Genomic DNA, 14,207 nt, shown 5'->3' with positions numbered 1-14,207 from the left:
AACATGTGGAATTCTGGATCGGTCCGGAGAGAGTACTCGGATATCCAAAGCGGCAAAGCGACCGGTCGCGATAAGCGTGAAATCCAGGTCCAAGTCCCGGTACGGCACAAATTTTCGTATGTCGCCTTAGGTATTACATCTATACCTACTACAGTTAAGTTGAATTTCAGGGGAAAATCTCACTTTTTAACCATTTTCTAAAAATGGTTCAAATGGCTCTGAGCACTATGGGACTCAACTGCTGAGGTCATTAGTCCCCTAGAACTTAGAACTAGTTAAACCTAACTAACCTAAGGACATCACACACATCCATGCCCGAGGCAGGATTCGAACCTGCGACCGTAGCGGTCTCGCGGCTCCAGACTGCAGCGCCAGAACCGCGCGGCCACTTCGGCCGGCAACCATTTTCTGTTTCAGTTTGAAAACCGTGCTTTAAACAACGTCTTTCAAATCAATTATTTTTGTGTGAGTTGTTAGTCGCCGGCGACGTGCAAAGACACTATGCTCTATGCTAAAGCATTGCACAGTCTTTAGTAGCCTCACGCTATACTTTGGAGGAGTAGTTGACTAGCCAATCAGGTGCCTGCGCGCTGGAGTTTGTAGGAAGCGTGGTCAAGTAACAGATGACACAAAACATTCTGTATTCTGCTTTCCGATTCTGCGTGCTGTTCTGGGCTCCTTGTTTCCGGAGTCGTTGGGACTACAGCCATTGCGAGGACGACGCGTGTACTCATACGGTGATTTGTATGATGTTTTATTTCTATGGCTATTTCTATGCTGCAGGACCGTTACAATCAGGCACTGCTTTGCGTAATATTTTATTGCAGAGTTTCAGTTTGATAGCTGTAACTTCATTTGTATCCAAGAATTAGATCCGTTGTTCAAACAGAGGGACTTTTCGTTCCGTGTTCAAGGACCAATACCGGTATTTCATTTATTCATCATCGACGCGCAAGTCGCCGAAGTGGCGTCAAATCGAAAGACTTGCGCCCGGCGAACAGTCTACCCGACGGGAGGCCCTAGTCACACGATATTTATTATTATTTATTCATCCGTGAGTGTATGGCACGGCATGTGTTACCTCGCCACTTATTTAACATTACTATGGGAATTTCTTTTTGTTCTGATTCTATGGCTGGTTCAAATAGCTCTGAGCACTATGGGACTCAACTTCTGAGGTCATCAGTCCCCTAGAACTTAGAACTAGTTAAACCTATCTAACCTAAGGACATCACACACATCCATGCCCGAGGCAGGATTCGAATTTGCGACCGTAGCGCGGTTCCAGACTGTAGCGCCTAGTTCTGATTCTAATGTTAGTGGGACTGTACTACGCGTGGTCCATTGGCGGACGAATGTTATCCTGATATTACAATTTCTTACTGAATTATTGAATAATTACATAATTTTAATTTTAGTTTCTCTTGATTTATTTTTCATTCCACAATCAGTTATGCGATTTATAAGTATTTCATGAGTTATGCGATTTATAAGTATTTCTGGCTTTTTCCCATGTGCTCTTCTATTCTTGTGCTGATATAGGTACAAGCTGTTAAACGTATTTTTCCTTCATCAGAATCGTTTTTCAAACAAACTGCCACCAGCAGAAAGATTTTCCAATTTTTGAAAAGCATTTCACAGTCAGTATAAAGTAAGTTAGTGGTTTCATGAAGTTCGAGACTTCATGCTGATCGAGACTGCGTGCTGATCTTGAACATGTTTAAAGTGATTGCTGTATTTCAGATACATTTGTGAACAGGTTCTAGGGTCTACAAAATGAGATCTTAAATCCTCATAGCACGTGTCCTTTCTATAAAGGAGGACATAGGGACACTAATAAATTTTTCCAAGAAATTACAAGATTTGAATATACGGTTGCGGTCAGTTAACTATAGAATCAACAACAGTTTTGCATCGTCCCCATACACTGACCACCCAGAACATTATGATCACCTACTTAATAGCCGGTATGTCCATCTTTGGCACGGACAACATGGGCTACGCGTCATGGCATGGAAGCAATGGGGTCCTGGTAGGTCGCTGGAGGGGGCTGGCGCCTCATCTGCACACAATCAAGTCACCTAATTCCCTTAAATTCTGGAGAGGGCGATGAGCTATGACGCCACGTTCCGTCACAGCCCAGCCTTATGAAATGGCGCATTGTCTTGTTGAAAAATGCCATTGCTGTCGGGAAACATGATCGTCATAAAGGGGTGTACGTGGTCTGCAACCAGTATACGATACTCCTTGGCCGTCGTGGTGCCTTGCACGAGCTCCACTGGACCTATGGGCACCAACATGAAAGTTACCCAGAACATAACGGAGCCGCCGCCAGCTTGTCTCCGTCCCGTAATACAGATGTCAACGAGCTGTCCCCTGGAAGACGACGGATTCGCTCCCTCCCACAGGCATGATGAAGAAGGTATCGGGACTCATCAGACCGTGCTACGCTCTGCCACTGCGCCAACGTCCAGTACCAATGATCACGTTCCCATTTCGGTCGTAGTTGCCGATGTCGTCGTGTTAACATTGGCACATGCATTTGTCGTCGGCTGCGGAGGCCCATCGTTAGGAGTGTTCGCTATACTGAGTGTTCAGACACACTTGTACTTTGCCCACCATTAAAGTCTGATGTAAGGTAGGCTTCCGCGGCCGTTGTCACTGTCAATAAAATTCTTCTGGCTTGTTGACTGCATTGTCAATATACATTGACAATGAGCTCAACATCCCAGAAGAATTTTATTGACATTAAAGTCTAATGTTGGTTCCGCCACAGTTTGCCGGTTGTCCTGTTTTACCAATCTGCTCAGCCTATAACGCCCAATATGTGTAATGAGGGGTGGCCACCCAACCTCACGACGTTTGGAAGAGGTTTCACCTTGGTTTCGCCACATGTTCATGAGACACACCACAGCACTCCTTGAACACCCGTCAAGTTGTGCAGTTTCCCAAATGCTTGTACCGAGCCTCCGAGCCATCACAATCTGCCCTCAGTCAGCCTCAGACAGATCGCGTTGCTTCCCCATTCTACACACGGACAGCACGCTCACTGATACTACTTGTACCGTGTGTGTGTGTGACTAGCAGTCATTTCCCGCCAGATGACGCTGCTATCGCCTGGACGAGTTCATTTCGGTAGTAGGTCGATTCTCATAATATTCTGGCTGATCGGTGTACGAGGTGCTTTCAAGTTCTAAGGCCACCGATTTTTTTTCTCCGGACTGGAAAGAGATAGAAACATGTGCATTGTTTTAAAATGAGGCCACGTTCATTGTCAACACGCCCCAGAGATGGCAGCACCGTACGGCAGATGGAATTTTACCGCCAGCGGTGAGAATGAGAACTGTTTTAAATACTTAAAATGGCGACGTTTTCCTTACTTGAACAGCGTGCAATCATTCGTTTTCTGAATTTTCGTGGTGTGAAACCAATTGAAATTCATCGACAGTTGGAGGAGACATGTGGTGATGGAGTTATGGATGTGTCGAAAGTGCGTTCGTGGGTGCGACAGTTTAATGAAGGCAGAACATCGTGTGACAACAAACCGAAACAACCTCGGGCTCGCACAAGCCGGTCTGACGACATGATCGAGAAAGTGGAGAGAATTGTTTTGGGGGATCGCCGAATGACTGTTGAACAGATCGCCTCCAGAGTTGGCATTTCTGTGGGTTCTGTGCACACAGTCCTGCATGACGACCTGAAAATGCGAAAAGTGTCATCCAGGTGGGTGCCACGAATGCTGACAGACGACCATATGGCTGCCCGTGTGGCATGTTGCCAAGCAATGTTGACGCCCAACGACAGCATGAATGGGACTTTCTTTTCGTCGGTTGTGACAATGGATGAGACGTGGATTGCATTTTTCAATCCAGAAACAAAGCGCCAGTCAGCTCAATGGAAGCAAACAGATTCACCGCCACCAAAAAAATTTCGGGTAACCGCCAGTGCTGATAAAATGATGGTGTCCATGTTCTGGGACAGCAAGGGCGTAATCCTTACCCATTGCGTTCCAAAGGGCACTACAGTAACAGGTGCATCCTACGAAAATGTTTTGAAGAACAAATTCCTTCCTTCCTGCACTGCAACAAAAACGTCCGGGAAGGGCTGCGCGTGTGCTGTTTCACCAAGACAACGCACCCGCACATCGAGCTAACATTACGCAACAGTTTCTTCGTGATAACAACTTTGAAGTGATTCCTCATGCTCCCTACTCACCTGACCTGGCTCCTAGTGACTTTTGGCTTTTTCCAACAACGAATGACACTCTCCGTGGCCGCACATTCACCAGCCGTGCTGCTATTGCCTCAGCGATTTTCCAGTGGTCAAAACAGACTCCTAAAGAAGCCTTCGCCGCTGCCATGGAATCATGGCGTCAGCGTTGTGAAAAATGTGTACGTCTGCAGGGCGATTACGTCGAGAAGTAACGCCAGTTTCATCGATTTCGGGTGAGTAGTTCATTAGAAAAAAAATCGGAGGCCTTAGAACTTGAATGCACCTCGTACTTCGCACAGGTTCGTTGCTATCGACTGTTCCAGTCAGAAGCTAACTCCTGTCGTTGTTTGTAAACGTTACGCATGGGAAGATTCTGTCAGTTGAAAGATAGCCAAAAAAGGTGCGATTCATAAACATGATAAATTTAGAACAGTTTACAAAATTATTGCGGAGGATTTCGCAGATCGAACAGCACAGAAGACGTAGTCAGAGATCGTGTTCGATTTCAGAGGAAGACTGAACACACAGTCTTCTAGTGTCATTTCTATAAACCCATAACACAAGGCAAACGCCTTGCCCTGTCTGCTCTGTCTGAAGAGGTTTTCAGGTGCACGTTTGTGTTATCAAAACGAGAGCCGACCATCGCCAGTGCATAGCAGCTTGGCTGGATATCACTGCTTGTTGGCCTACCTACTCCGTCCTTCAAGGCGTCGGATAGTTCATTCAGAATGGATTGTAGCATTTCAGTTGTAAATAAAGCACCAGTACGGACGTATAGCAGAGTGAACATCCATTATGCCTCGAAGAACATTCGCGATCACGATCGAGACCGCGCCAAAACATTACTTTCAGAAGGTTTGTGAACCAGGTAAGTAGCTCGAAGTAATACCGGACTCAAAGTGATATGGTGCGGACATGGGACAGATTGCCATTGACGGGTAGTGTTGAGGACTTACAACGCATAGGTCGTCCATGTTCGACATGTGCCACGATGATCAATGTCCTCGACTTCTCAGTTAAAGCAATCGTGGACTGAGTGCTCTGAATGCTGCAGAACCAATTCGGCGTTCGAAAAGGCTACAGCACGTCATGTAGGCCTATCGTATCAAACTCTCAGGGGACGATTGCATGAAGGCACAACTGCATCGACTTCGTTACAGATGGTCAAGAAATCATGCAGAATGGATGGCGGTGGATGTTGCTTATGGACGAAATCTGATAACCTCAGTCAATGTGTTTGGATACAACCCGGTAATATTGAACGCCTCGAACACTGTGTCCCACATATGCAACAAAGCGGCGATGAGTGATGTTGTGGTACGGCATTACATGGGACCAACACACATCTCGTAGTTGTTGAGGGCAGTCTCACTGCTGTTCGGTACGGGGACGAGGTTCTGCAGCTAACACAGGACTGTGTCGCCAACATTTTGGTAACAATCTCTTCTTTATGGATGGTGACTCGCGTGCTCATCGCACTGTTCTCGTTAACACATTGCTTCAGCACGCTAGTATCGCCAGAATGGAGTGGCCTGCCTGTTCCCCGGAGATGCAACCAATCGAACATGTGTGGAATCGATTGAAACGAGCTGTTTTTGGACTTCGACAATGCCCACGTATTCTGCGTGACTTACGCAGAATCGCCATTGAAGAGTGGTACAATTTGGACCAGAGCTTGCATGACGATTTCATCGATAGTACGCCTCGACGTATTCAAGCCAGCTTTCGAAGAAGAGGACGTTTCACCAATTACTGAAATTTCTCGGGAGTGCTGTGAAAAACCCGCCTTGGGAACGAGGCAACTTTGCCGTTACACTTTTTTTTTCATTTCGCGCTCTGGACACACCGCAAACGAATGTATACGCATGTTTCAAAGACAATATTTATTTTCCGCTCCATGAATTTCGAAATAAACGGGTGATGCAAAACTTTCGTTTATTTGCGTATTTCAAAATGGCTCTTAGCACTATGCGACTTAACTCCTGAGGTCATCAGTCCCATAGAACTTAGAACTACTTAAACCTAACTAACCTAAGGACATCATACACATCCATGCCCCAGGCAGGATTCGAACCTGCGACGGTAGCAGCAGCGCGGTTCCAGATTGAAGCGCCTAGAACCGCTCTGCCACAGTCGCCGGCGGCAGGAATGTGACTGCAAGTTGTGTGACGGTTTTAGAAGGACGGTATGTGTCGAAAAAAAAAATCCATGACTACAGTTACATGAAAATTCTAACTGTGAGTGATATGAAGAGATTTAATTTGCATAAACAAGTTAAATCATCACGTATCTTCATTTCTCTGATACTTCCGAAATAATGTCGGTTAAATTCTCCATTTGTATACATGGTATCAGAAACTGCTGCATCAATAGTTTACGGTACTGTGTAAGCGACTACACAAACGTGTTTTTTTCTTATGAGGCACATTTTGTTTTATTCAATTAAAATACAGCCAGTGGTAGGATTGTATCGTCCATTTCTTACTTTTATTGTGGCTTTAATGCCTGCATTTACGTTTCACCACAGTTTTCGTCTTTGGCACTGAAGTTGTAAATAAAAATGAAAGTTAGTGAGAGAACATAATCGACGAACAATGGCACACAATACAGTTAACTTCTCTTTGACACATCCAGGAATATAAGAAATTTAAAATACCATCCTCAATAATTGCATTCATTTTTTAGCAAAAGAAAGACTCTCAAATATGTAGAACTTCTAATGAACCCCGTAAATCTTAACAGGCACTAGCAGCTCTATGCACAAGTGAATTATTTATTTGCAACAATAAGTTTAGTAATTACATGCACGAGACAATACTTGACCTATATCTTACCCTGAATTGCTTTCTTGGAGATTAGGGTAGTGAATGAAATCTCCCAATAGACTATAGAGAACATTTTATTGCAGTTTAAATATTAACATATATCTTCAACTATCCACAGGATGCCGAGGAGAGAAGAGCAGAGCAGGAGAAAGTGGAGGATACAATTGAGCAGAACCTGGCAGAGAAGAAATTCTTGATGGCTGAAATTAAAGAACTGCGGGTGAGTTATTTCTTGTAAAATTTTCCAGGTTTAAATCACTTTTTACTGTAAATAAAACTGGTATAGTGTGCTGGAGAAAGTCATAGGACTAAAAAAGAATATAGCTGTTTTTGCTCTCAAGGTTCAACTTACTGATCAAGTTAACTCTGACACCCAATAAATCAGTCACAGCCGTATTGGATAGGAGTATATGGTGCCATCATTTATACCTTTTCATGAGTTGGCTCCAAACAATGTCTAGCAAACATACATCTGCATCTACCATTCCATGTGTGGTGGTGGTGGGGGGGGGGGGGACGGGGGGGGGGTACTTCATAGTAATAGCAACAGTTTTCCGTACTGTTCCACTCGCATACCGCCTGAATAAAACAATGATCTTCTATATGCCTCTCTCCGCATCCTAAACTCTCTTATATTAGTCTCATGATCCCTGCACAGTGTATACAGTGGAGGTAGACGCATGATCTCTCTCCTTCTCTTCCTCACATTTGGGGCTCTTAATTTACTGAACAGTGTTACCCTTCTTCTAAACATCCTCATGTAAGTTCACTGAGCATCTCTTTTAAACTTGCGTATCTACTACACTTGCCTATTTTTCCGCCAACTTTGAAGTCTTATTTGGGTCCTATTTTGGAGTCGAATTTTCTGCCAACTATGTTGTTGGATTTTTGTACAGAGTTTATAGTCGGGATTTTTTCGCCATCTTTAAAGTCGGATTTTTTCGCCGTATTTGGAGTCAGGTGTTTCCTGACAACTCTAGAGTTGGCTCTTCTACCACCTTCGAAGTCAGAGGTTTCCACAAAGTTTGGACTCTGTTTTCCCCATCAGCTCTGGAGTCGGAATCTACAGTCAGCTTGGGAGTCGGATTTTGCAAACAACTTGAGAGATCCCTATGTGATGTATACAATGGTGATAGCAAACAGTCGCACAGTCTTCCTTAAATATAGGTTCTCCAAATTTACCAAAGAAGGTTTCCTGAGAACTATATCAGGATTCTTTCAAACATTCCCATCAACTTCACAGAGTTTATCTATTATATGGACGTCATCCTGTCATGATTCTAGCAGTTTATGTCTGAATTCATTCTATATCTGTTGTCACCCACACTTGATACAGGCTTCAAACAATGGAGCAATACTCTCATACTCTCATTTAAATAGAGCTCTCGCTCATTATACAGGGTGTTACAAAAAAGTACGGCCAAACTTTCAGGAAACATTCCTCACACACAAAGAAAGAAAATATGTTATGTGGACATGTGTCCGGAAACGCTTACTTTCCATGTTAGAGCTCATTTTATTACTTCTCTTCAAATCACTTTAATCATGGAATGGAAACACACAGCAACAGAACGTACCAGCGTGACTTCAAACACTTTGTTACAGGAAATGTTCAAAATGTCCTCCGTTAGCGAGGATACATGCATCCACCCTCTGTCGCATGGAGTCCCTGATGCGCTGATGCAGCCCTGGAGAATGGCGTATTGTATCACAGCCGTCCACAATACGAGCACGAAGAGTCTCTACATTTGGTACCGGGGTTGCGTAGACAAGAGCTTTCAAATGCCCCCATAAATGAAAGTCAACAGGGTTGAGGTCAGGAGAGCGTGGAGGCCATGGAATTGGTCCGCCTCTACCAATCCATCGGTCACCGAATCTGTTGTTGAGAAGCGTACGAACACTTCGACTGAAATATGCAGGAGCTCCATCGCGGCAGCCGGCCGAAGTGGCCGTGCGGTTAAAGGCGCTGCAGTCTGGAACCGCAAGACCGCTACGGTCGCAGGTTCGAATCCTGCCTAGGGCATGGATGTTTGTGATGTCCTTAGGTTAGTTAGGTTTAACTACTTCTAAGTTCTAGGGGACTAATGACCTCAGCAGTTGAGTCCCATAGTGCTCAGAGCCATTTGAACCATTTTTGAGCTCCATCGCGCATGAACCACATGTTGTGTCGTACTTGTAACGGCACATGTTCTAGCAGCACAGGTAGAGTATCCCGTATGAAATCATGATAACGTGCTCCATTGAGCGTAGGTGGACGAAACTAAAATGAGCTCTAACATGGAAATTAAGCGTTTCAGGACACATGTCCACATAACATCTTTTCTTTATTTGTGTGTGAGGAATGTTTCCTGAAAGTTTGGCCGTACCTTTTTGTAACACCATGTATATAATGAAAATTTTTTCCGATTCTTTCTGCATTTCCTTATGTTCATGTAACGACGATACTGTCGCCTAGACAACAGTAAGTATCATGAGTGAACGATCCTGTGTTGCTGCTGAGAGAAAGTTTAAAAATTCGATCGCTGTGCAAGTGCAGTGAATTCAAAGCCTGCGCCTGCGCGTTTATGCGTAAGTGAAAACTTCTATGTTGTAAGTGAAACTGGCGGATCCTGTACAGAAAACAGTTACCTGGATATGCCTGTGCAACGGGTGATGCCTCAGTTTCATACAAATTCCACAAATTACACCTTCAGCAAGACAGAGCAACATCACACTGGGGTGCGGAGTTGCGCACTTTTTTTAATCAACTTCTTCCAACCCACTGGATCGGTCGTACATGACATGATGATACTGCCTTTTGCTCTTGCCCACATAGATCTCTGGAACTGACCCCCAAGGAGTTCATTTTATCGGATAGTATGGAAGTCCCGTTATGGGTCTCCTTTACAAAAAAATAATTCCAAAACTCAAAATGCACATTTCTGATGCATTCCCGTCAGCGATTCCACACATACTTCAGACTGTTTGGCACGAAATTGATTACGCTTACATGTTGTCCATGTTACCAAGAAGAATCATATAGGACGCCTATTAGGTAAGCAAAAAGAATTCGAATTTATTTTGGATTTTCTGTAATTGTTATGAAACATCCCCTTGAAAAATTATGAATGACTGTGCTGGTAAATTTCTACGTTATTTGATTTTCAAACAGCAAAGCAAAACTCAACGTACTCAAACAGTTTTTCTTTACTTATTGTGATCATCACTAAACTGACACACAATATTTTTTAGCGCAACGCAATCTGACTTCCAATAATCCCTACAAAAGAATGGCCCTGACTAACAATAACCTATACCTTTCATGAATCACTTACGTCACAAAAATCTTCGTTACTCGAACTACTGCAATACAGTGAGCGCCTATACTGCCAGCTAAATAAAAGATTCTAACTACTGAAGGCACTAACTACTGACAGGCATAGTTAGCAAATGAAAGATTTTGAGAGAGAACAAACAATGTATTTACCTTAACAGCGTTTATGACATCCAATTAAACAAATTTCCTTTTTCTGACGGACACACGTCCAGATCGTCCGCTCAAAACTCTGGCAACTCTCTCTCCACATCCATCACTGCTGGCAGCTTACCTCCAAAACTGCCCAACGCTACGCACTGTTCACATCCAACTGCCGAGCACTACACAAGCGAATATTCCAACAATGAGCCCAACCAGCCACAGACTGCTCACAGCGCAGTCAGCGATTTTCATACAGAGCACTACGTGGAGTTACCAACATAAAACCCTAAACAGCCTACTCATAGTTATCGCTGTATAGCTATGTGTTAAATAGTTAGTAATTGCTTTATTCTTTTTGAATAGCCCTGTACTACAATGATGCAAAATATTTTGCTGGCTTCTGCGTACTCTATTGCCTACGTGGAACCTGTTGTGGTTGCGGCCTTCAGTCTCAAGACTTGCTTGATGCAGCTCTCCACGCTTACCTGTGTAAGTGTCTTCATCTCTGGATAAGTGCTGACAACCTATGTCCATTTGAACCTTCTTATTGTAATCAAACCTTGGTCTCCTTCTGCATGTTTTTTCTCCCAATCCTTCCTTCCAGTGCTAAAATGATGACTCCTAAATGTTTCAGAATATATCCTATCAACTGACCCCTTCTTTTAGTAAAGTTATGTCCGTCCCCGGTAGCTGAATGGTCAGTGTGACGGATTGTCAATCCTCTGGGCCCGGGTTTGATTCCCGGCTGAGTCGGGGAATTTTCTCCGCCCATGGACTGGGTGTTGTGCTGTCCTCATCATCATCCTATCATCCTATCATCCTCATCGACTGCAGGTCGCCGAAGTGGCGTCAAATTGAAAGAGCGGCACCCGGCGAACGGCCTGCCCGACGGGGGCCCTAGCCATACGATTAAATTTTTAAAAAAAGTAAAGTTATACTACAAATTTCTTTTCTCCTCAATTCTATTCAGTACCTACTCATTAGTTACGTGATCTAAGCACATAAACTTCAACATTCTTCTGTAGCAGCACACATCAACTGCTTATTATCCATGTTTCACTTCCACGTTAGGTTATAGTCCAGACATGAAAAGACTGCGTAATGCTTAAATGTTGACAAATTCCTCTTCTTCAGAAACATGTTCTTGCTATTGCCAGTCTGCATTTTATATCCTCTCTACCTCGGCCAGAATCATCTACTTTGCTGCCAAAATAACTAAACTCGTCTACTACTTACAGTGTCAGTTTATTCCCAAAGTCTACCATGATCTGTTTTGTAATTTAACATGCAGATCCCAATAAACAGTCAAGTAAAATCAAACCAACGTTTCCTGGGAATTTGTTCATTTCAGTATTCTATTATACCATCTCCTCCTCCCCCCTCCCTCTCTCTCTCTCGCTATTCATCTCCTCCTTCTACTTCTTCTCTCTATCCTGCGGCCTGCCCACCTCCTCAGCTCCCTTGACCTGTTCACTCCCACCTGCCCCTTCTCTGTCCATCAGTCTGTCATAACTGCCACCGAATTGGGTAACTAGTGGTTGGTTTTTACGCCCACAGTATTTCGTACCAGATAGTAAGTAATACATGTATCAAATTTGATTGCAGTAGGTCCATGGGTTCAGGTGGAGATAAAGACGTTTGCACACGTGACATATATTACACATATGTCTCATTCTCTGCTGTTTTACTCCTTACAAATACAGAGAGGATGCGAATGCTGCAAGTAACCTTCATTACTGCCAATGACTGCACTTCTAATTACTTCTATATCTCCTTTCCTCTTGATAAAGTGAGGGAGTTTTATTTTGGTAGCCTTGGGGGCTTTTAGCTAGTTCACGAAAGGGAAGTTCACTTAAGGGAACGGAATAGATGTAAAGTTGTCTGCTGCTGAAAGCCATTCTTCGTGCAGATAGGGAGCAGAGGTGGTCAGCCGTGTCATCCCAGCAGATGCGTCGAGGAAGAGCAGCTTGCCCTAAAACTGAATTGTGTGAGAACGAAAAGCAATCCTTTTTATCTAAGATAATAATCTGATGTGCAGGAGAAAACGCAAGCCTTCAATGCATGGGAGCAACCGTTTAGCCCAACACGGCCTGCTATTTCAAATTCTAGTACCAAGCTCTCTGTTTGCCTCAAAGTCATTATTTCAGTAGTAATAGAAAGTTCTCGCGTATGCATGTAGAGATATTCTGCCTTCTTCCCCATGCGATAGGAGAAATACAGCTTATTGGTTACTGAGAAAAACCACGAAAGTAGGAAATTGTTAATCTTGTTTCTTAAATTATCATTGGTCGGAACTTGCAAAATCTGTTGCTATGGCCGGCGAGATCCTGACACTGGCAAGTCCTCTAAGACTCGTAGAGTAGATCTAGAAAACACTTGCTTCAGGGCGATGGAAGAGAACTGTAGTTGGAAGGCAGCTGTAGCAGATACTTGCCACAGGTCATTGCAGAGAGTTCCAGAGAGAAATGTCTCTGACTTAGAGCAGCATACAGAGGCCGTGCTCAACTTGGAATTTTTGAGCCACCGCTTCAACCATCTTCTACCCTTGAACAGCTTGCGCCAACGTTGCAGCACGAAGACGAGGTGAGTGTGAAGTCAGTTTATTTGTATCAGCGTTACATTCAATGAAGTCAGTTAATTCGTATAAGCATTACATTTCGCAGATCTGATTTCCACAGCCAGGTTGTTGCACCCATCTTGGGTTTAGGTAAGGGTATTAGTGTCCTTGTCTTTAATTCCCTTTCCCAATTTCTCCTTTTCTTCCTTTACTGCTTCTTCAAAGTACAGACCGAATAACATCACGGATAGGCTACAACCCTGGCTCATTCCCTTCTCAACTACTGCTTTCCTATCATGTCCTTTGACTCTTTAGAGCTGTACTCTGGTTTCTGTCGAAGTTCCAGATAACTTTTCGCTCGTCATAGTTTATTCTTGCTAACTTCAGAATTTCAGTGAGTGCATTCCAACCCATATTGCCGAAAGCTTTCTCTAAATATGGAAATGCTATAAAAGTTGGTTTGCCGCATTTAGAACGTAATAAATAACTGAAAATCGATTTGCGCTTGACAGAACCGGATGGAATGAAACGTGGAAACATTCCACACTGCATTTACTCCGCCGGCTTTCATACAGGCCGTCAATGGAATGGAACGGGATGGGACGAGACGTTAATGCTGGTGATGAGAACTGTGTTCTCGTCTTTCCAATCGTGTTATGATAGTGGATTTCGTGCTTTTGCCTCTTCTTAATCTTTTTATTATTTTGTGTTCTTTTCTTGACACATTCCCAATGTTCCATGCCTATTTGAATATATTTCCCATTGAGTGTTCTCACACAAGAGAGGCCAGATATATGAAATTGAAAAATGATTTAAGTTTTACAGTAATAACTGGTAGGAGAAAAAGCTTACACAGTGTACGCAGTTTTCAGGAAATATACTTTTCTAAATAGCGAAAAAGTCAGCTGCACTCGTATTGAAGGAGAAAAGCACAGTTCTGCTTTACTTTATTTGATGCTTACAAATAAAAGACAATGGACATGATAAACAGGCTCTATGTATTGGCTTATAAATATTATTTCATGCGATTATATCTACATATTTTCGCTAACAAATAAACTTCGACGCTTCCGAATATTTCGACGATACTTTTTCTGTTGTTCTCCTGCTCAGTATCTTATTATGCAAAGTTTATCAAGACCATACGCTATGAAGT

At 43.5% G+C, this 14,207-nt stretch overlaps 1 protein-coding gene across 2 annotated transcripts in view; it reads left to right on the top strand.

The window, feature by feature from the left end:
- The window catches only part of LOC126236678 (uncharacterized), a 271,112-nt gene that overhangs the window by 233,425 nt on the left and 23,480 nt on the right, over nt 1-14,207 (top strand). For both annotated transcript variants that reach the window (XM_049946164.1, XM_049946165.1), the window contains one exon: nt 7,156-7,257. In XM_049946164.1, coding sequence (XP_049802121.1) covers nt 7,156-7,257 — 102 coding nt within the window. The remainder of the gene's footprint in view (nt 1-7,155; nt 7,258-14,207) is intronic.

Source organism: Schistocerca nitens, chromosome 2 (genome assembly GCF_023898315.1).
Source record: "Schistocerca nitens isolate TAMUIC-IGC-003100 chromosome 2, iqSchNite1.1, whole genome shotgun sequence".
Lineage (NCBI taxonomy): Eukaryota > Metazoa > Arthropoda > Insecta > Orthoptera > Acrididae > Schistocerca > Schistocerca nitens.
The sequence above is the reverse complement of the archived record's forward strand: the minus strand, read 5'-3'. Positions and strand labels throughout refer to the sequence as shown.